This window comes from Theropithecus gelada, chromosome 8 (assembly GCF_003255815.1).
Source record: "Theropithecus gelada isolate Dixy chromosome 8, Tgel_1.0, whole genome shotgun sequence".
Lineage (NCBI taxonomy): Eukaryota > Metazoa > Chordata > Mammalia > Primates > Cercopithecidae > Theropithecus > Theropithecus gelada.
This window is the reverse complement of record NC_037676.1, coordinates 29,278,222-29,301,730: the sequence shown is the minus strand read 5'-3', so window position 1 is coordinate 29,301,730 and position 23,509 is coordinate 29,278,222. Positions and strand designations below refer to the sequence as shown.

Genomic DNA, 23,509 nt, shown 5'->3' with positions numbered 1-23,509 from the left:
AAGGTCCTCTCCAAACAGTTCAGCAGGCTAGTTTAGGGCTTCTCATTAGAATAATGTAGGGCTGGCCTTCCATGCAAGGCAGTGGCCCCTGACATTTCTTCATGCCATGTGCAGAAAACGTATGTGTACACACACACACACCCTTTCTCTCTTCCCCCATAGTTCTCTCAAATGTGCACGCTCAGTCTTGCACACAATTCCAGGGGCTTCTCAAGACCCTGTGAGAAACTTTAACACAATATACTTAACCAAACTGACCCTGATACTTAGTCTGTGCCAGAGACTGCGCTAAGCACTTCACACGGCCTGTGACATCTAAGGCAACATGGACAACCCTGGGAATCTTCTCCACTAGAATTTAACAATAGTAGTAACAGTTGTTACTATGTTAGAGTTCACTACCCAGGGTCACACTGTTTGGGATTCTACCATCACTCTTCTTCAGGAATGCTCTGAAAATGCAGTGCCCCTGCATGGCTAACACTGTAAGTCTCCAACACTTAGCACGGTGACGGACTGGACAACAGGAGAGCACCAAGACACCCAGGAAAAGCAGCAGCTCAGAGTAAAAATCAAATGGAATGCCAGAGAAAGCGGCAGCCACCCATAAAAATAATTTCCATCCTTTCCCATTTATAGATGAGAAAATGAAAGGCCAGAGGATTAAATACAGACAGAATTTATGTTCCTAACACTGATGCCAAGGACAGGAAGACCTTGACTAGTCTCGGGAGGATGCCCTGCCTGAAGCACCAGCCCTTCTGCAGTGGTGAGTGACTGGCACAGGGTAAAACACTACAGTAATGATTTGCACTGCACTGTCCCCTTTCTAGGGGCTGAATCCCACTATCATACCTGCCCTTAGAAGAAGTCACAAGAAGTGCTTAGCAGGTGACTGGCTCAATTAATAGTCACTACTGAAAGTAAACACTCTCTGGTTTGACTGTTTTCTTCTCTGGGGAATGAAGGGGTAAACCCAGACAGTGGTTCTCCGGTTCCTGGACCATCGGCATCACCTGGGAACTTGTCGGAAATGCCAAAACTCTGGGAGGGGCCTCCAGTAAACCGCACTGTAACCAGCCCTCCAGGTGATTGCCAGGCACATGCTCAAGTCTGACAGATGCTGCTCTTAAAGTTTCGAAAAGTATGGCTGGACGAACATTGGTCTAGAAATGCTCTATGTCGAGGACATTAGAGAGAAATGCACAGTTTGGTCCCTTCAGCAGTTTCTTGATACATATCGGCACAGTAAGGGCTCCGAGAAGTTCCGTAAAGAAACCTGTTTGACTTGATCTAGACCTGTGCTGCCCAAGTTTATCCAACTGCAGGATCTCTGGATTATGGAACAGCTGTGCATCCCTGTGGGTGTTGAGAAATGCTTGTCTGGAAGGCCCCCTGCAGTGGTAGCATTTGGCGGATCTAAGAGGCTGGGCTGTGCCATTTGCATGCTTTGAGCCGGAAGATAGACCGCCAAACCCGCTAGTGCTCTGATGTCTCATTCACATGGAGCAGCTAAAGATTTTCTCTTACCTTCCCTTGCGCAGGTGCTGTACCTGAATGCAGGTTTCCCCTGCACCACATTCAGAAGTCAGCTATCCCTCTTTGAACAAAATAGTTAATGACAGTAGCTTGGGCAGGGTGCAGTGGCTCACACCTATAAACCCAGCACTTTCAGAGGCCGAGGCGGGTAGATCATGAGGTCAAGAGATAGAGACCATCCTGGCTAACATGGTGAAAACCTGTCTCTACTAAAAATACAAAAAATTAGCTGGGCGCGGTGGTGCTTGCCTGTAGTCCCAGCTACTCGGGAGGCTGGGGCAAGAGGATTGCATGAACCTGGGAGGTGGAGGTTGCAGTGAGCTGAGATCGCGCCACTGCACTCTAGCCTGGCAACAGAGCGAGACTCCATCTCAACAAAAGACAAAACAAAACAAAACAAAACCCACAGTAGCTTGAAGAAGTTGTTTTATGTACACGACAGGAATGTTATCTCAAACTAATGGGTTAATGTTTTGAAGGCAAGGATATTCTCAGGCAGGTTTCCATGACTCTCCCCAGAATGGAGCCCTGAAATCCCCTGGAGGGCTCGTTCCCAACACGGAGCAATTGCAGGGAACCACTCACACAGTGACTAACTGCCATCAACTCCGCCCCGCCCACTCCAGACCTCAGGACCCACTTTTGGGTGGCACCACCAAATAAAGCACGTTAGGCTGTGACAGCAAGCTCTGTCAGAGGATGCCAGGCGAAGAGAGGCCACCAAGCCCAGCATAAGCTGGTCCAACAAACTCCAAACTCATCGACCAGGCTGGAGGGATGATGTGCAATACAAAAAGATTGTCTTCCTTACCTCACAGCGCTGACTGCAAGATTCTTTTAAATAGCAACCCTCACCTCTATTTCTAGTAAAGCACTCACCAAAACTGGAAGAACACTTTTTAGGAATTTCACTGCTGCATGAAATCAGGCCCTCCTGTAAAGGAACCACTCCTCCTCTCCCAGCCCCCCAGAATCGGCAGCCTATACTCTTTCTCAGCAGACTCAGAGGCATGAAAATGCCATCAGCATTCTTCACTACCTGTCTGGCACCTAATACTCCTTGCCTAGGGCAATTAAGTCGCTATGATCTAGGCAGAATGTCAAGATTTATATGACTTGGTCCTTGGCTAAGGCTGCCATCTCACCTGCCTCAACAGCTGGAAAGAGGTGAGCAACGAAGTCCTGGCTGGAGGCGGCCATGCTCCCCGCTGGCCTGTGCCCTTGCAGGATCTTCCAGTCATGATGGCAGGTGCTACTGAGGTCCGAGCCCAGGCAGGGACAAGGTCTAGACCACAAGGACAAGGTCCTAGGACTCGGAGTACATCCTGGTAAGCCCGATCAAAGCCGGGTTTAATTAAACAAAAGCCTCCAGGGAGAATTTTCTCTCCTGGGCTCTTAGACTCTTTTCCTGTCTGTCCTAAGCACAAGCTAGACTCTGCTTCCAAACAGGCATGTGAAATGTGCCCAGACATCTCAGAAGTTCACTCGAGATGCCACTTGGGTTAAAGGCACCCAAGCGTGTAACACCCTGTGTCAGATTAAGTCCACAGTGGTTGCTTGTCATCCATATTTAATTCTGTCAGTCTGTTAATTTTTAACTATGTTTGCTATCAAGGGCCATTAGAGGTCCCCAGGAGCTGAGCTCAGTGAAGCGCATAGAACTTCGTGGCAGAACGCACAAAGCTTGAAGTTGGGGCGCCCCACTTTCCCATCCTGTCGCTGGGTCTGGCCTTCCCCACCGGCAGCACAAATCCTGAATAAAACATGATTCCATTTGGAGTTGATTTTCCTTTTCCCCTACTGTCACAATTGGTTTTCTTCACAGAAAAGTTCACTTTCCCCTTTTATGAAGGCTACATTTTATAATTCCAAAGTTTCTCTGCAGCCCTGGTTTTGTTTCCAAAGCAGTTAGAGTTCACATACTTTCCGGATGGCATCCAGGTACCTATGCCTATAGAAGGAAGACAAAAACCTTGGGTACACAGCCAGCTGACCCAACCAGAGAGCCTCGTCTCGGTATACGCCACAGCCACGGACCATTCTCGCCCTGGCTCCAGTGCTTCTCTTCTTTACCAAAGTAAACAGCCCGGGTCCTTAGGTTTCTCTTATCGGGGTCCTGGTCAGCAGTCCCTGTGTCCTAAGTGCTCCTCAAGCTTACAGGGAGGGCCCAGGAGCCTCTGGGCCACACCAGATCAAATCCTGACAAATGGAAGGCATTGGAAGAGCTATTTTAATCATAACTATGACTTTAAGCCAAACATGTTACTGTTTCCTGCAAAATAAACCCATGGAGATGTTCGTTCTTCCCATTTATAGATGATGAAACTAAGCCTCAGTGCAGTTAAAACCAACTTGCCTAGGATCCCAAATTTAGTAGAGTGGATAGAAACTGTCATTAAAATCTGGTTTGATTTAAAAAACTGAGTCCCAGTTAGGTGCCAGGCCCTCAGCAACACCTGACTGTGACAGTTGGGCCACACGGCTGTTAATCCCAGGGAACAGCCGAGTGCAGACGGCACTTCCAGGTGCAACTTGTTGGGACTCAGGGTTGGGCTCTTACTGCTAATAAGGACAGGGGAGAAGGTGTGCAGGATCTGGGGAGTTTAACCTTCCGCAAAGGACAACATGGAACACACCTAGAAACCTGGAAAACAGTGTACCAAATGGAGAGTACTGGAGTAATGGAGAGTACTGGAGTAATGGAGAGCAATGCTGCCCCCAGTCAGGAGGAGGCCCATGTTGAGATGTTCTGCCCATCCTGATTAATACTGTGATTTCTAGGGAAGTCTCCTTGGGGTGAGTGACCCTGGCCAAAGTCACACAGCCATATACTAGGGGACTGACTCTGGTTTCTGAACAGCATTTCCTTCTAAAACTGCCCAACATGAAGAGGCCTGGGCCTCAGTCGCAGCAGCTCTGGACAAAAGCACACCTCTCCCTAACACCGTGGATGGACGCTTCTGGAGGACAAAATGCTGATGTCTGTCTCACTGCAAATGAGGGAAGAGGCGGAGAGGGTCGCCAGGGAGAGAGCATCTGCCTGGCCGGGGGTGGATTCTCGGGTTTCATGGCAGAACTGTGAAGAGAACAATCTCCCCAAGTACAAGATGTAACTCAATTGCCTGGAAATGAGGCTGAGGAGAATGCTAGCAAAAGGACTGTGGGAAGAAAGTGCCAGAAAGTCCAGGGAGGAATGGGCTGGGTGACCTGTGGTTCCTTCTCCAGTTTCTCCGATAGGAAAGTGAGATAAGGCCACAGCTGGAAAGGTCAGGGACAGCGGGTTTGTGTAAAGTAACTTGCGAGGGCAAGGGCCATTCCGTCTCTGGGGTTTCAGCTGCCCAGCCCCCTCCACCCCGGATGTATTTCCTGTCAGAAGGGTGTGCTGCTGGCCGTGTCCGGCCTGGTTTGGGGAGGCCCCTCTTGGGGATAAGCTCTCCCAGTGCTGGCAAAAGCTGTGGAGATCACACTGCCAGGAGCAGGGCAGGTGCTGTCAGTCGGTGCTGTGGGTGGCGCTCCCACTGCAATGCCTCATCTTACTCCCGTCATTCCTTCATGCTTTCCAGTCTTCCATTTGGCTCCAGCTGTGAGGCCTCTGCAGCCCCCGTTGGCGTCATCCACATGTGCTGACCATCCTGTCTTAACTGTCACTGCCTTGTGGGTAGCTAAGGCTTGGTCTGGGCTTCCTTCTCCTTACTGAAAATTCAAGTGCCCCTTAAAAGATCCCTGGAAAGGGCTACCTTTAAAGCAAACATTTATGAAGCCCTTCTAATATGCCGGGCACTCTCTTAAGTGTTTACATGAAGGATTATTGGCCCTTTTCCTGAAGCCCAGAGAGGTTAAGAAATTTGCTCAACTGAGGTCGCACAGCGTGTAAATGGCAGAGCTCGTGTCTGGCCAGGGAGTTCCAGAGCCTGTCCTTTCGACCCTACATTCCTGCCACGAGCTGAGAAAGGAAATGAAGCCCCGCAGAGCTCTCCTGAAAGGCACAGCTCAGAGCACAGGCCCTGCATCAGGAGGCAGGCATAGAAATCGCCCCAGGAAGGGCCTGGGAAAGGAAAGGAGACCCAGCCCACTCTCACAGGAGGCTGGCGCTGTGAGCATGAGGCCTGGCCTCCCCCTCCTCCCCTCCTCCTGTGAGAGCTAAGCCAGGTGCTCCTAGAAAGCCTCACCAAACAGGAAACCAGGCCAGGCTGGCACTATCAGGAGACGGAGCGCTAGAGGGGTGGCTTCTCACAGTCTGACCTTCACAGAGCTGCAGGTTGAGAGGGAAAGGTAAATGTCAGAGGATTAACAGTTTCATTTATGTCTGAAAACAATGGAAGGCCTTGGGCAGAACAGCCCCAAAGGCAAGCTCTGCAGTCCTTCAAAGCCGTGGTTTTCCGGACAGTCACAGCCACAGCCACAGCCACAGCCACAGCCACAGCCACAGCTCTGGAGTAGACAGTATGTATCTTAGGAAGCCCAGGCCTCAAGGACCAGGCAGTCAGGGGTCAAGTGCTAAAGTGACCTGAGATTCACAGAAGCAAGCACCAGGAATCTCCGGACTCCTGCCTTACTTTGGGGAGGCAGGACTGCCAGGTGAGGTGTTGAAGCCATCTCTCTGGGGCCCCAGACATGGCTCTGTTCACAGGTTTCCCTGTGGGACCAACGACCCTTACAGCACTGGCCACTGTACAGGAGGTGGAAGCCAAAACCATCAGAGTCCTTGCCCTGTGAGCCGCCCATGCACCTGGAGGGGATCCACAGCTGTCTCGCTGCTGGGAGACTCCTAAGGAGCCGCGTGCACACTGAGGTCCATACGCAGCACTGCCCTCGAGACACCCCCCAATACCCTATGTATTCAAAACATACCTGACACCAAAGCGGAAGTCCTTGTGTCTTTGGCCTCAGTGTTTCCTGCAGGGCACAGTGATGCAGATGCTTCACACAATTTGCTTTTCTTAAAATCTAGTTTTCGGAAGTCCCACCCTGCTGATGAGCAAATGCTCAGATACAGGGGTGGTGGGGACAGCCCTGCAGTTTGGGTAGTCCGCCCACTATTCCCAGGCCCATCTACTCCTCTCTGAGTTCCCTTCCTGGTTAGCCTATGTCTCTCTTCCCATGGTCCACTTCTGTATTTATTTTGGGTTTAACCTTTAAAATTTTTCCAGTGTGTCACAGGGCCATCCCAAGGGACATGCATGCCTTGTCCTCAGGCAGTCTGTTATAATTTTAAAACCTTTGGTTTATGTCCAGGTAAGCCGTACAGCAGCCCTATTAGAAATCCGAGAGAACTGCTGTTAACCCTGGACAAAGGAGGCCTCTGAAGAGGAATCAGGTAACCAGGACTTTCTCTCTCAGTCCTACTTACCTACAGAAGCTTCTGGCCGCACACTGTGACTCTGCCTGAAGTACAGGGTGCATGGTGGTGTGTTTTGAGAATGTGGTAAGGACAGTATACTTTACCAACTTTCTCTCTGCCCCATCACAAGACAGAAAGCAAAACATGAGCTCAAACCTAAGAAGCTCAAGTGTGTGAATGTGAGGTGACAGAACAGCTGTGTGCTCTCTTCAGTGTATAAGCTTTTTGAAAGCAACAGATGAAAGCTTCCTCTCCTAATTAATACATTTCAAATACCAATGACCTTGAAAGTAAACTGGATGATCACTTTTAAAAATGTTAACGATCTTCTTAGCAATCCAACGTCTGCTGCACAAGGTCGCTCTTTCATCTCTAAACATTAAGTCAGTACTGAGGCTTTCAGTCCTATTACCTTATCCAATAATTTCTAAAAAACGGGATCTGACGGCAAATAAGTATCCTTACTTTAGAGATGGGAAATCTGAACGGGTACCAGACCACAGCTGGAGCCGGGGCAGAGCTAGAAATGTGACTCAACTTCTTTTCAATGACACTTTGTCTCCTGGTCTTCCTTCCTGTGGATCCCAGTGGGCAGACTGGACACTGCACCCGTACATTTCACAAGGGCTCCCCTAGCTAGATGCAGCATCCCTGCTGAAGTGAGGTCTCCTGGTGGATGAGATGCTTCCAACATGCAGCTCTTGGTGGCTCTTCCGGGAGCCCAGGCAGAGAGAAAGCAGCAGTGGTGTGACCTCGGCTCCAGGACCTGGCCTCTCCAGCAAGCTCGTTCTGAGTCCTTCTATGTAAAATAGACTTGGTGTCACAGGCCCAATTCTCCCAAAACCTCAGTCAGAGAGTAACACCTTTGCTCCAACATTGCATCACCATGAAAACAAAACGCTGCAGTCTACTTGAGATCATTTTTGCTCTGATTAAAATTTTTATTGAAATCTCTCAAAGGTCGTCAAGAAATAGTTTTTGCGAAAGGGGGGAAAGATAGCTAACAAATTCAACATGGGAGCTCCCTCTGCTGGTCTGCAGTAGGTTGGTATGTTACAAACACATTCCCAGAGACAAATCTAATTTGCTGGAGAAGTGGACAAAAGACAGGTGTGTTGGGCTTTGCCTCAGGAGAGAAACACTAGAAGAAAAAAAAAATCCATGTCTCAAAATAGAGCATAACATTGCTAAGAAAAACAAAATTATTTAAAGCCTCTCCAAAGACATTATAAGATTTCCAAAACAAAAACTGAATTATCCAATATGGGGAGATGCCCCGTAAAGGCTCCAGTCTGCTCTACCTCCAGTTAATAAAGATTCTCTTGGGCCCTTTGGGTGAAGGTTAAGTGCTGATTCCCTTTGCTTTGCCTCCAAGTCTCTTCTTACAGGCTTCCCATCTACTTAGAGAAGAAAGATCCAAGGAGTCACTGGAGTGAGGCCTTTCCAAAATTCCATTAAAGAATAAGTCTGTGGTGAGCCAGCACCTCGGAGTGGAAAGAGCCAGGCCTGGGAGGCAGGTGACCTGGGTCTAGTCATGGCAGAGCCACTTCAGATTGTGGGTAGCTCCCTCCATCTTCTCAGGCCTGTTTCCTCATCTGTCAAATGGGTCAGACCAGCTGATCTGTAGAGCCTCTACTAGCTCATTCTGATTCTCATACTGCACAAATAAATTTAAATAATGGAATTTGTTCACAGAGTCCATGCCTGCACTGGGAATGACTCCAAACAAGAAGTGGCGTTGAAAACTGGTATCAGATGAGAGTCCCACCAAATCTGGGACCGATGTGGCAGAGCTAAGTGGATTCCAGTTTGGGAAAGTCTCAAGATCAAGAACTCCCAGGGGAGGGTGCCACCATGGGCAATACATCCCATTAAGTCAAATGGCTGAGTCCATCTAATCTTGGCACTGTCTCTCCCCATCCTTCCTTACAATGGCATATGCTTTCTAATCTCTTGAGACTCTTTAGGCCCTTCTCTTACCATACCGTATCTCCAGAATTACTTCTGATTTTACCCATTACATGAATGAAGAATGGGCAGATGTCATATCCAAAAGCCACCATTCCCAGTACTTTCTGGCCGTTGTCAACTCTTGATATGGCTATTCAGAAGACTATGCAAACCACGGTTTTATGGTATTTATTAACATTTGCCTTAACTGCCACGTGATCTGTACTCGGCAGTCCAGCAAGAGGGGACACCATCCAGAGCAGGGGTGGGAGGTGGCAAGCAAAAGGGGCTCTTAGTTGCCCCATGTCATCCACACATTTATCCGCAGCCTGCTACAAAGATCCTAATGACTCAGCAGAGAAACCCACAGGTTTACATTTTATCCCCTCACCCTGTTACCTGCCAGTTGTGAGGGTTCTCAAGCACTGACATGGAAAAAGGAAGAAAAAGCAGCAGGGGAAGGAGAAGCCAAAGGCACAAGTAATCCTGGCTCCTTTATTTTCTATGCCATGTACTCTCACCACCACCACCACCTACATTTTTTTCTTCACTACTTGTACTGCTTTCTCCCTTCTTCTCCCAACACAGAGGGCAATCATTACTGGGGCTCAGGCACCAAAGGCAGCCCAGGAAGCCGGGTCGTCAATGCACGCACAATGTGTTGGTAACTCAGCGAAAAGAATTAAAAGATGTTCAGCCAACAACAATCTTGACCCCATGACTTTCAAGAACCCTCACCGAGGGCTGCTTCTAGGTGGTCTTTATCAAGACAGTGAATTCTGTACAACATAAAAGAGTTTTAAGTCAGAAGGAAGTTTTCTGGGAAGCTGTTTATTTCATCCAGCCTTGTAAACAAACACTGAGCAAAACAAGCAAATGAAAACTCCGCCTGTCCAGCCTAATAATTTTTGAAAATTTAAAATTTAAAGGCTGAATTACACATGCAGAAAGATAAATGAAACCTACATACGTACTTTCTATTTGTTACTGGTCATCAATCTTTGCAGGCCAAAGAATGAGTGATCTCCAAAGGTGAATCTTTACACTGATTACTACTACTTGCGCTAAAAGCAAAGCTAAGAGAGTATTTTCTCCAAGGGGAGAGGAAGTGTTAGTATGTAGATAGTAACCTTTGTGGAGAAACAGGAAGTTTGTTTATAAAAATCAGGCTATTTTTAACTAAGAAAGCAAGCTGGTCAGAATAGAGATCTCTACCTTGACCTGTAATTCCATCTTAGACACTATCTTGTACCTCCTTTTCTACAGGGTTTCCTGAAAATGGAGAAAAGGAACCCTTAATCTTTCTTGTAACATATTTAGGAAAGTATAGCCTTCCCCCATGGAAGCTTTCCCTTTGGTCAGAGATTCTTCTCACAGTACACGAGAGTGGAAAACTCTCAACACACAGAAACACGCACAGACGCACATATTCCCTGCTCCTAGCACACACCTTCCTCTGTAGCCCTTCCACACAAGGCACACACGTGTACGCTCCGGTGATGCCCTCTAGCTAGCTGGGAGCCAAGTGGATAAACTTGCCCCAGTCTCTCATGTGCGATATGAGGTGAGATCATTAAGGAAGAGAGAGGTGTCATTTGGGGCAAACATCAGGCAGTGGGTGATATCATTGCTGTCAGACGATCCTCGTAAGTCCTGAAGGAGTGTCAGCTTGATTTAGAGGGGATCATTAATCTCTTGAAGGTGGATCTGTTAGCTGGATAGGTGTTAGTTGTATGGTGTGCTCTGGGGAACCAAGTTTGAAAGGACTGGAGGTGGAGTGAGTGAAGTCGTGGCCGATGGGTATCAATTACCTGGGCATGCAGTGAAGCGGGATAGGTGAAAGCAGGAGGAGGTAGAGCAGGCGCTAACTCCGCTGGGTACAGAGGGTACGGGGCCCACACTTCAGGGCTACTGGGGTAAAGTGCAGGCACTGTGAGCTCATCTGCAAGAAAAGAATAAGGCGAGAGTTAGTGGTTACCAAACAGCTAGTTTCAAATCAGAAAACAAAACACCCCAAAACCCCGAGCCCCAATCAATGTCAGAAGCCAAATGACTCTCATTCTTTTCACAACCTGTTGTTTGTTGGCTTTGGTCCCATAAGTGCTAAGCAAGGAACGAAAAATATAACAAGAAAAGCAACAAGCATCTGCTGTCTGTCTGGCCTGCTGAGATCTCAGGCCTGGACTCTGCCTTGAACACTCTGATGTCTTTCCAACTGTAGCTGGGGAACCCAAAACAGTGGGAATTTCCTGCACAAAACAGAAAATGTGGCCCTCTGAGGAAAAGGGAGAGAAAGAACCAATGAAAGATATCCCATGAGAACCCACTGCAGAGCCTTTGGGAAAACAACGGCTTAACGGCAGGGCCGCAACAGACCAGAACTGGAAGGCTTTTCTGTTTATTGGCATAATTACTATTGACAAGTCAGTCATGATCATCAAGCATTTTCCATGTAGCCCCCAGAAGTACAGGGCCAAATACTGTGACCACAGGGCACTTAAGATCTTAAAAATTCAGAGAATTGAGGTGAAAAACCTTGAGAATCCTAATTAAAATTACACTCCACAAAGATGTAAACATTTCCAGTTGCTCTTTACAGACTAACTTTTAGGGGGAAAAAGTGAGTCATGTTGCCAAGCGCCTGGTCTAAGTGTTCCTCAGGCAGCTCCAATTCCACCCAGGTCAGGCTGCAGTTGGCCCGATTGAAGGGCAAGTGCCTGGGCCTCCTATGTATCAGGAAGCAATCCATTAAAAGTAGCAGCAAACACATGAGGGAGCTTCTCAGGAAAGGCAAAAATAACATCAGTCAATAGCAAGGAATCTGGGCCCTGTGAAGCAGCAATCTCAAGATGTGCTTTTATCACCTGTCAAAATCTGAAATCAAGTATGCCAAGGACGCTATCCAGGACTGCCAGGGGAGTCAGCAAAAGGTGATTTGATAGTCATTAGTAACTCTGCCATTCAGGACTTTCCCTAAGTCTACAGTGCATGTGACCCAAGGTCAACAGAGTCACTTTATTCCTTCCCACCATCTAAGGAGCCATTCCAGGCCCAGTGTCTCTGCATCCTTCCCATCCCCCAAAACTTTTCAATACGGAAAGGGGACTAGCAACAGAAAACTGCTCTGCTCGGTGTGATGTCGGACTGCTCTACGGAGAAACCAGAAAGTAGCAGAGCCTGTGGGTGAATGTGGATCTGGTGGGCAGGGGGTAGGTGAGGCTTCCCCACAGCCAGCTTGCATGGCACGAGCTTCTCTCAGGATGGTAGGGAGTCAAGAGCTGACTGCTAATGATACGTTCAGAGGGCAGTTTGTACCCATTTCCAAATATGATGGGACCCCAACAATGTGATTTAACATACTGTTGCTGGTTAGCCTTCCCGACTCCCTCCTCTCAACAAGGCAGTAAAAGCTACCTCCTCAGGACTTGGTGATGGAAAGACAGACTGCCTGTGTATCTAGGTGGGAGAAATAAGCCCCTAAGAGTGGACTGATTATTATTATTTAGTCAGGGTAACAATAACATCACTACAGTCCTTAAAATGATCAGGTCTACAGCATCTACTGTGTTCTAGGGTGTGTAGGTGCCTGTAGCCCAAGGCTTAGGGACCACCCTCAGAAGGGCTGGGAGGAGCTTAATAGATCCCTATGCTTCCTGTTGTGATGAGACTGTGATTTCCAGAGTAGCTAATGTGGGAGCCCAGCTAGTGGAAACTAACTGCTACCAGAACCGATGCCTTGAATTTTAAACAAACAACCATTCTCAGGAATGCCAAGCTATTATTGTTGTTTAGCCACCAGGCTATTTTAAGACATTCTGAGTCTTTTAAATCCTCATACACTCATCTGTGGCCTATGCTTGTCTGTTCCCACTGTGATAGTGGAAGACTATAAAGCTATAAAGACTATAAAACTGATACATACAACTGATTCCAAATGACAGAGCCCTCAGGGGGAACGTGTTTGGCCTGCAGCCTGTCAGTGGTCCTTCCTTATCGTCCTGGCTAACTGGGGTGGGGTGGGTAGAGAACCACCTGATCAGTGGGTTCTTCCTTTAGAAACTTAAAAAAAATGAAATGAATATGTCCTTTAAGATATCTGATCCTAAAGAGATAAGCAACAGAGATAAGCTGGAATCAGATTTCAATGTCAGCCTGACTGCTGGAATTTATGATTTCCAGACCTTTCTCTATTTTTATCCTGAAGCATTACTTCCCATTAGTTCTTTACTGATGCTTAGAGATAATTCACCATTAACATATGCACAAAACCTAGGCCAGCAGAAAAGAGGATTTGCTCTGAAATTCCCTAAACTCAAAATTGCTGAGTAATAGTAAAGTAGTGGTAAGGCAGAAGTCTAAAAGAGATGAAGGTGAACTTACACTTGATAAATCCCTTGATACATCTTATCATCTGTCTCCCTTCTCCCCTCATGAAGGAATGTGGAGTTACCACAAACATCAAAAGATACATGGCCTGACCAGGTCAGGATCGCACCTGAAGCAGGCCTCACAAACACCTAACTTTTCAGTAGGAGCCTGAGCACTCTCCTAACACACACATACACTCCCCTTTGATGGAAGTGGGTATTAAAGCAGAATGAGCTTTTTGCATTTGTTTGCTTTTTCGTTGCTTGAGAAAATTACAAAAGCTAGAGAGACCGGTTTTCCACAGCGCAAGCCCTTCACAAGGACTCCCCACTGAAGCAGGAGGCAAGGCCCTGATGGGTTTCACCTTCCTGAGTCACTGCCCATCATCCTGCTCAAACTTTACAGGATGGAAGGCTGAAAAAAGAAGACAAAGATTGCTGCCCAAGGCCCACTGGGATGAATTGGAGTTTAGGGAGGGGGTGAGATTCCTCTTGACAAAAGAGGCTCTTGACCACCCAGAGTGAGCCAGGCCCCAGTGAGCAGAAAGAGGGCAGATCAAGAGGCCAGGGCTTTTTTGTCTGGGCCTAATCCGTCCCTCCTGAGAGGCTGGGCAAATCCTTTCCCATTGCCCCAATCTGGCTACATCTTTTCTTTTTTGCACCTTCTGAGGATAATGTTGTTGAGGGCTCACAATATACATCTGAATAGGCTTTTTTTCTTAGCATGAGAATATGCAACCAGAAGAGCTCAAATTGGATTCTGAAAAACAAGGACTAGAAACTTCCAACTCCACCCTGTAATCCCTTTGAAACCAAAGAACTGCAGAGCGTCTGGTGAAGGTTTAAGCCTACAGAGCTTGGGAAGATCATCTTCTGCCTTTTCGTTTTAGATGAGGAAACAGATGCAGAAAGGTGCAGCTTCCAGTCTACGGTCACATTGAAAGAGAGAGAAACATGAATGACTCTCAGAAACAACTGAGAGATGGAAGAACAAAGAGAATCTTTAATGGACTTAAGTTTGGCCATATATCTCTGAGTTTAGTTGGTAACACAAGGTTTAAGAACTTTTTTGAGGCCGGGCGCGGTGGCTCATGCCTGTAATCCCAGCACTTTGGGAGGCCGAGGCGGGCAGATCACAAGATCAGGAGATCGAGACCATCCTGGCTAACACAGTGAAACCCCATCTCTACCAAAAATACAAAAAATTAGCCAGGTGTGGTGGCAGGCACCTGTAGTCCCAGCTGCTCAGGGGGCTGAGGCAGGAGAATCTCTTGAACCCGGGAGGTGGAGCTTGTAGTGAGACAAGATTGCGCCACTGCACTCCAGCCTGGGCACAGTGAGACTCTGTCTCAGAAAAAATAAAGAACTTTTTTGCCTCCTGAAAACATCTATTTGGAAATATTCCACAGCAACTTCATGCTCGACATACCCAAAACTAAACATGCTCCCTCAATGCCCTGTCCTCGTTGGCTCCAGATTTCAGCAAGATGCTACCTTCCACTCAGCTGCCCAAACCACAGACCTAGTGGTCACTCTATTCTCCCTCTCATTCATTCTTTCATCAAGGTCCTGCTGAATCTATCCCATGATCCAGCTTGATCTTCACCAACACTACTGGATTACTGAAAAGGCCTCCTAAAAGCCCTCCTGGCTTCCACACTCAAGTCAAGACAACTTTAAAAATACACATTTTGGCTGCATGCAGTGGCTCACACCTGTAATCCCAGTGCTTTGGGAGGCAGAGGCAGGAGGAGGAAGATCGACTGGGCCCAGGATTTGAGACAAGCCTGGGCAACTTTAGCGAGACCCCGTATCTTAAAAAAAAACAAAGTATTAGCCAGGCCTGGTGGTACATACCTTTAGTTCCAACTACTCGGGAGGCTAAGGTGGGAAGTTCACTCGAACCTAGGACTTATTTGAGGTTGCGGTGAGCTGTGACTGTGCCACTGCACTTCCAGCCCAGGGCAACACAGTAAGACCCTGTCTCTTAATTTAGTCATGCCACTTCAAACCCTTCTGTGATTTCCTCTTGCTCTGTGGATACTGTCTGAACTCCATGTAATGGCCTATAAGATCCCAAATGATCTGGCCCTCATCCTCCTCTCCAGCCCTGATTCTCATCTGGTTCTCCCTCATGGTCTGGGATCAGTCACTTCCATTGCATGACTATGCCTGCCTCTCTCCCACACACTGCTCCCTCTGCCAGGGGCACTTTTCTCCCCCTCCTCCTGCCTGGCTTAACTCTTACTCATCAGTTACTTACTCCTTCCACCCAGCTTAACTCTTCACTGTGCTCTACTTAGACGCCGCTTCCCGGGGTGGGGAGGGGCCTGGCCTCGCACTTCTAGTCTAGAAGACTGCTTTCTCTGTGCTCCACCATATCCTGCACCTCCCCAGTCACAGCAGTTACCTCCTGGACGGCAAGCTCTTATTCTTGCTTACCAATGCCTACCACCATATTATAAGACAGTATCAAGAAATCAACCATTTGGGCCAGATGCAGTGGCTTACGCCTGTAATCCCAGCACTTTGGGAGGTGGAGGTGGGTGGATCACTTGATGTCTGGAGTTCGAGACCAGTTTGGCCAACACGGTGAGACCCCATCTCTACTAAAAATACAAAACTTAGCTGGGGGTGGTGGTGCACACCTGTAATCCCAGCTAACTGGGAGGCTGAGGCACAATAATTGATTGAACCCGGGAGGTAGAGATTGCAGTGAGCCAAGATCGCACCACTGCACTCCAGCCTGGGCTACAGAGCGACACTCTGTCTCAAAAAAAAAAAAAAAAAAAAAAATCAACCATTTGCTTAATACTTGAGAAAATGAAGAAAAAATATACTTCCATCCTGCCTTCAGGTGAAGAAACAGCCAGACTGAGGGTTAATTCTGGGTGGAAGAGAAATATGCACATAAAGGCACCAAGATCTATCTAAGGTCTCATAGATAACTTATAATGTCTGAACTGAGACCAGAACTGAAGTCTCTTGTCTCATAGTTCGGAGTCCCTTCTATATACCATCCTTTCCTCCCTGGGGTGGGTGATGCCCCCACTGCTGCTGGTGGTGACAGGGCCCCATTTGGAATGCAGGTGGTCTTTATGTCTGGCTTTTTAGCGTACTCAATTTGCTATAAGAAAACTCAGGGACAGAGGCTTCCAGGAGAGCTTGCCTCGAAGATGAAGAATTTGGCCAGGAAAAACAGCAGCCATGACACAGAAAATCCAAACACGATGAAAAATTCCATTTTTAATAGGAATAATATAAATTTTGAAACAAGAAAAATAAATCAAGGATTCTGTTAGCAGTCAACTCCCACTCACATACCTCAGCTAGTAGTTGATCCATGTCTGTTAAGTAAGCCTTTTAAAAATCAGCCATACAAGGCCCACTCTTTTAAGTACTAGCCTATTGAGACATGCTCTTCCGCCACAGGACTAAGAATATAGCCCACACCAGCTCCCGTGGCACAGGGCAGTGCACACTAGCTCCTGTGATAGGGTGAACAGCATTTCCCCAAATTCACATCCACCTGGAACCCCAGTATGTCACTGTTTTTGGAAACAGGGTCTTTGCAGATAGATTTAGGAATCTTGAGACAAAGACAGGGACTAGAATGGTATGTCTACAAACAGAGGAATACCTCAGAGCCTCTAGAAGATCCAACACTGCTGACACCGTGATTTCAGACTTCTGGTCTCCTAAACTGTGAGCGAACAGATTTCTGTCCATTGAAGCCACCCAGTTTCTGGTAATCTGTTGCGGCAGCCCCAGGGAACTAATACGGTTCCCATAGAATGTCAAACACATCATCGGCTTCCCAAGAAGACAAATGTAGATGAAGATTTTTATGAAAGAAGCTAATGAAAAGACTGAGTGTTGCCGCGCATGGTGGCTCATGCCTGTAATCCCAGCACTTTGGGAGGCTGAAGCGGGTGAATTACTTGAGGTCAGGAGTTCGAGACCAGCCTGGCCCACATGAAAACCCGTCTCTACTAAAGATACAAAAATTAGCTGGGTGTAGTGGTGGGTGCCTGTAGTCCCCGCTACTTGGTAGGATGAGGTAGGAGAGCTGCTTGAACCTGGGAGGCAGAGGCTGCAGTGAGCCAAGATTGCACCACTGCACTCTAGCCTGGGCGACAGAGTGAAACTCAGTGTCCAAAAAAAAAAAAAAAAAAAGTGGGTGAATAGCTCAAAGGAGGTGTTTTTCCACCACCCAGCACTAATTACCATGGCGATTTTTGTGTTCTGTACAGGGAACCAACTGTACTATGTGCTGCAGTCATGAGGAGAACTCAAGTCTCAGCTTGGCTCTCCACTATTTCTATTTTCTCTCTATCATGGACCTTGGTCATTTCCATTGCTTCAACTACTAATTCTATTTAGGATGACTCATAAACCTATAGCTTTGATTTCTACTCCAATGTAAACACCCTAAATTCATCAAACTCAACTCATCGAGAAGTGAACTTACTGTCACTCATAAACCAATTCCTTTTCTTACCGCCAACACTTTCCTTTATCCCTTTTCCTCAGGCTAGAAGCCTTCATCACTTCCCATGTCCAAACAATTGCTAAGTCCTAATAACAATAGAGATGACAAAGATAATGATAGTGATGATAGCAGTATTAAGGACAGTAGGAGCTCCTGTTTACTGAGCACATTCTGTGCACCAATCATCCTCATGGGAGACAGTAGCAGGAGCTCCTTTTACCTTATGAGAAAGCTGAGACACAGCAAGGTTAAATATCCAGCCCAATGACTCTCACAGAGCCAGGATGTGAATCAATCAAGATCATGAGTCCAGACCCTTCACTTCTGCACTTCACTGCCTTTCTCCATGTTCATTATCTCCATCTACTGATGATAAAGATATCTTCTCTATGTCTTTCTCATTCCCATCCCTACTTCTATTACCCAAATGCAGGTTCTTAGCCGGACCGACTTTAACTTCCGCTGTCTCCCCACTCCACTATTTCTCTAATACAAACTGCAGAAGCAACAAGTTGTCTGCAAAAAAGCAAACAGACCCCAAAATACGTATGCCAAGGAAATTTCAAAAGCAGGTGGTCATGATTCAGCTGGCCCAGAGTCACTTCTCCATTTAATGATTTTCCGCCATTCTTTTGACCAGTCACTGCTCTGATGATTGTCTTCTTCCTTTACTGCCCACCTCCTCTTCGAGGCCAAGAAATCATGCAATGCAATCCAGGATTTTAAAAGGATCTGCTGGCCGGGCACGGTGGCTCAAGCCTGTAATCCCTGCACTTTGGGAGGCTGAGACGGGCGGATCACGAGGTCAGGAGATCGAGACCATCCTGGCTAACATGGTGAAACCCCGTCTCTACTAAAAAATACAAAAAACTAGCCGTGCGCGGTGGCGGGCGCCTATAGTCCCGGACTCGGGAGGCTGAGGCAGGAGAATGGTGTAAACCTGGGAGGCGAAGCTTGCAGTGAGCTGAGATCTGGCCACTGCACTCCAGCCTGGGCGACAGAGCGAGACTCCGTCTCAAAATAAAATAAAATAAAATAAAATAAAATAAAATAAAATAAATAAATAAATAAATGGATCTGCTTTCTAATCCGAGAGTTGAAGGGAACCCTGAGCATAAGCGGGAAGAAAACTGTTTCTCTGGGAACTTAAGCCACTACTATTACCTACTCTTACTCATCACATGGGGACATTTTCATTCCTCTTCTTTCCTATGACCTGCAGCTGCTGGGATGAGGGTTACCCAGAGTTTCCTCAGGAAAGTCCATTCCCTGTCATTAGCAGACTGAAGATTCAAAGTGTCTGCCAGCCTCTCTGCGAGCCTGAATTTCTTGACAACTGCAGTCGAGTCTGGATGTTTAACAGAAGCTGTATTTTCAGAACGTAATGGTTTTGTGTCATATGGACAACCTAAGAAAATCTGCTCAGTCCCACTCTGCTAGAGACCTGGGTAAGCTTCATGAGAGCAGCATACTGTCTGTTAGATTCACTACTGTGCCCGCCACAAAGGAGGTCCACAAAGGAGAAAGAGTAGAAAAGGAAGGAAAATAAATTTCTTCTAACATTAAAAAAAGTGTTTTAGGAAGTGTATCTTCAGGGCAACGTGAGTCTATGATTCAGGTGGAAATTAATTTTTTTTAAATAAAAAAATTATAAACAAAAAGTGTTTTAGTAAAACTTTCATTTGTCATTCACACACCTCTTCTGGCATACATCTGTTATGTGGTGAGGGAGGAGAGGGAGCAAGGGAGAAGGATGGTTATGACAGCCAAGGGGAGGCAGAGGTGTCTTTTTAATGAAATTGCTGCTTGGGTTCATCTCTATCTAGTCCATAAAAAGAGATGATCTCTTATTGAACTAGAGGGTCCCTGAGTGCAGGGCCTGTGTCTCTTGTGCTTACTGCTGTATCTCCAGTACCGAGCATAGTGCATGTTGCACAGCAGACATTCATCCATGCATTATTGATTGATTTATTTAGAGACAAGGTCTCACTATGTTGCCCAGGCTGGAGTGCAGCGGCTGCTCATAGGCCTGATCATCAATGCTCACTACAACTTCAACTCCTGGGCCCGTGTGATCCTCTCTCCTCAGCCTTCCAGATAACCTTGCCAAGCTTTCAGAAATGAACACTTTTAAGGACCTCAATACACCTAACTGTGCTGTTTGAATGTATAATCCCCAAAGTAGCAACATTTATACCAATTTTTAATATAACAACACTGGGAATCATCCTTAAAAACAGAACGGGGCACATGCTTGTAACCCCAGCTACTCCAGAGGCTGAGGTGGGAAGATCACCTGAAGCCAGGAGTTCAAGGCCAGCCTAGGCAAACATAGTAACACCCTATATCTAAAGAAATGTTATTCAAGTCTATTATTTTAATGTAGATTTCTTTGATAATTAATGAATCTGACCTAATGAACTTTCCATTTCTCAGCTGGGACTCTTAGTAGGGACAGGTGCTGCCTAAAAGAGTGTTCATCAAGGCACGGAGCTCTCATGAAAATCCAGTATAGACCAGATATCCTTTCTTACACCTCCCAAAACAGCCTATGCGTACCCTGAACACTGCACCTACTGCTTACATGAAAAATTATCTTTTTCTGTGTCTATGTCCTTCACAAAACTGTAATCTCCTATCCTCAGCACATATGTCTGGCACACAGAACATATTCAAGAAAAGTTAGTTAAAATTAACGATATTACAAAGTGCCTACAACTAACTTACAAATAGCAAGAGGATATAAACTTCAGAATTATGTAATTCACCCAATGATTTACAGTTTAGCACATTTCCTTGACTTTTAAGAAAATGTCAGTTTTCTTAAATCTGCAAAGGTTCCAGTCCTTGAAGAAAAAAGGCAGAAACTAGTAACTTGTCACAGTTATCAGTTTTAAAGAGATTGCCACTGACCTAGGAAACCGATGAGTCAGAACCCCAAAATATACTCCATAGCACAAATAACACAAATCTAGACACACACATAAGCAAACTCTTCTATGAGCCACGTAAGGAACTCCAGAATGAAGCTGTGGCTCCCACTCTCACCCATGGCCTTCTCCTGTTCTAGGAACTCAGCAACTCCACCACCCCCGTTCTTCTGGTTCCCCATCTATGCTGGCTAGCCGTGGGCTACTTGCCCTTAATCCATCCACAGGGAATGCTAAAAACATCAATGACTGAAATCCTATTTTAAAATTATGTTAATGTGTCCCTAGAAACCAGAACAAGTATTTATTTTGTGCTTACGTGTATAGTATCTTTCACAAGCATAAAGTCTCAATCTCCCCTTAGTCCTTTGAACTAGATACTAATATTTCCATTTTACAGATGAAGAAATTGATGCTTGGAGAGTTTTAGTGACTTGTCCAAGGTCATATACAGCTTATAGGTAGAAGGATACAAATCTAAAGAATCTGTTTCCAGAGTCTACATTCCTGACAAGGCATCACTGCCTTCAAACTGAGTTTCTGTGCTTTTCAGAAGTCAGAGTGCAAATTGTAGTTTTAGGCTAAAAACAAACAATTTTTTTTTTTTTTGGAGAGTCTCATGCTGTCACTGGGCTGGAGTGCAGTAGTGCAATTTTGGCTCACTGCAACCTCCGGCTCCCGGGTTCAAGCTATTCTCCTGCCTCAGCCTCCGGAGTAGCTGGGATTCCAGGCGCCCACCACCACGCCCAGCTAATTTTTTGTATTTTTAGTACAGACGGGGTGTCATCATGTAGGCCAGGCTGGTCTCGAACTCCTGACCTCGTGATTCACCCACCTCAGCGTCCCAAAGGGCTGGGATTACAGGCGTGAGCCACTGTGCCCGGCCAAAACAAACAATTTTTATAGACTTGAAATAGTTTAATCTGGCATTCTGGTGGGGGAAATACCTGATTTGTGTACAAGAAAAAATTATACTTTTATTAGTCCTGAAAAGAAATTCCACAGCAACTGTTCTACACTTCTTTGAGTAATGAGTACTTATTCACTAGCACCAGATATATCAGGCACCACAATGGCAATGGATATGAAGAAGGCTGCTAAACATTTCTGTGTGCCAAGGAATTTGATCATCTCTTTAAGCCAGGCTAGATCAATCACTTAAGTAAGAAAAGTCTGTTACTGCCAATTACTGTGAAACAAGAAAAACCTACAGGAGCAGAGCCACCCATGGACCCAGAACTGTCTCTCCACAGGTAACAAAGCTGCTAGCAACAAAGTGTGGAAATCTCAAAAGTGTCCTCCTTTTCCAAACTCTCCTACTTTGATTCATTCATGTTTTAAAAATCTGATGCCCTTGGATTAAATTTGCAGTGCAAAGCAAAACTCCACTTCTGGAAACATCTGTTGCCTGAGAGTTGCTTTCCTTCACCTCTCTTGCTTTCAGAGGCAAGCTAGTTCCACATTGCCACTGAAGGATAATCCCCCTGCATACTCCATGATCACAGTGAATAAAAAATGTTTTCTGAGAGTGTTAAGCCATGAGGCCACAAGATGGATGAAATAATTGGGCAGTCTCCAGTTACAAAAAACAAAATGAGGCTAATTCTTTTTTTTTTTTGTATTTTTTTTTTTTGAGACTGAGTCTGGCTCTGTCGCCCAGGCTGGAGTGCGGTGGCCGGGTCTCAGTTCACTGCAAGCTCCGCCTCCCGGGTTCACGCCATTCTCCTGCCTCAGCCTCCCGAGTAGCTGGGACCACAGGCGCCTGCCACTTCGCCCAGCTAGTTTTTTGTATTTTTTAGTAGAGACGGGGTTTCACCGTGTTAGCCAGGATGGTCTCGATCTCCTGACCTCGTGATCCGCCCATCTCGGCCTCCCAAAGTGCTGGGATTACAGGCTTGAGCCACCGCGCCCGGCGAGGCTAATTCTTAAGTGAAGTTATGATTAGCATGAATAAATAAAGTCCACAAAATCCAAAAATGTTCATTTGGTCGGGGCCACCCTCACATTTTAATTCATCTTGGTTAACAAGTGTTTGTCTTCAACAAACACTTACTAGGCACCTGCTGTGAGGCAAATGCTAGTTGAGTATCATCAGCATTTATTTTTCCAGCCCAGATTTGGGGCAGTAACGCTGAGTTACAAAAGGACCTGATTCTCTACAGGTAATTCCTGTTTAACTGAATGTATCTCGGCGATGCTGGGTGGGAGTGGGTAGCAGAATGTACTAGAAACTATTTGGAAATGGAACTCCTTATTTCACAGTGGCAGGTTATTAAGGAAGATGTGGTGTGTCATCTGAAAAGTGCCCAAAGACCTGGGAACTCTTTAGAGGGTGAGGAGATGGTCACTGAAAAGGGTATGGACAAGAAAAGAACAAATGACCTCCTTGTATCAGTATTATAGATGAGGTAATTCCGGAATGTACGTGTACGGTGGTGAAAGGTGACTCAATAATCTTCATCTGAAAGTCAAACCGGCGTTTCTCCCCTTTAAGTCCTTTAGTTGTAAATGTTATCAGCCGTGCAACACTGGATAACTTACCTAATCTCTGCCAGCCTCTGATTCCTCAGATAAAAATAAAAACAAAAACTAACACATAGTTCATTATAAAAACTGAATGCGAATTTGACATGCATATAGTAAGTGCACAGTGTCAAACAACAACAACATTAATAAGTGACATTAATATAGGAAAAAAGGTAAGGAGTACAATCTGGGGCTATAAATAATGTTGTCTCTGCTATAGGAAATCTATCCTCAGTACAAAAACAATCCCTTGATTCATCAGATGATCTGCAGTCATTACCTACCAGAGGGAGGTGGCAGGGAGTGGTGCTTTGGAATGTATGCCCTCAGCCACTTCTCATGTTTAACTGTTTCTTCCTCATTC

At 46.3% G+C, this 23,509-nt stretch overlaps 1 protein-coding gene across 3 annotated transcripts in view; it reads right to left on the bottom strand.

Moving 5' to 3' along the window:
- The window catches only part of RBPMS (RNA binding protein, mRNA processing factor), a 191,442-nt gene that overhangs the window by 16,776 nt on the left and 151,157 nt on the right, over positions 1–23,509 (bottom strand). Inside the window, exons 6-7 of one of the 3 annotated variants that reach the window (XM_025394222.1) lie at positions 10,642–10,772; positions 7,792–8,021 (exon numbers count right to left, since the gene is read on the bottom strand). In XM_025394222.1, coding sequence (XP_025250007.1) covers positions 7,890–8,021; positions 10,642–10,772 — 263 coding nt within the window. In that variant the 3' untranslated portion in view covers positions 7,792–7,889. Of the gene's footprint in view, positions 1–7,791; positions 8,022–9,003; positions 10,773–23,509 lie in introns of those variants that run through there. The other 2 variants (XM_025394223.1, XM_025394221.1) reach the window with 2 other exon arrangements.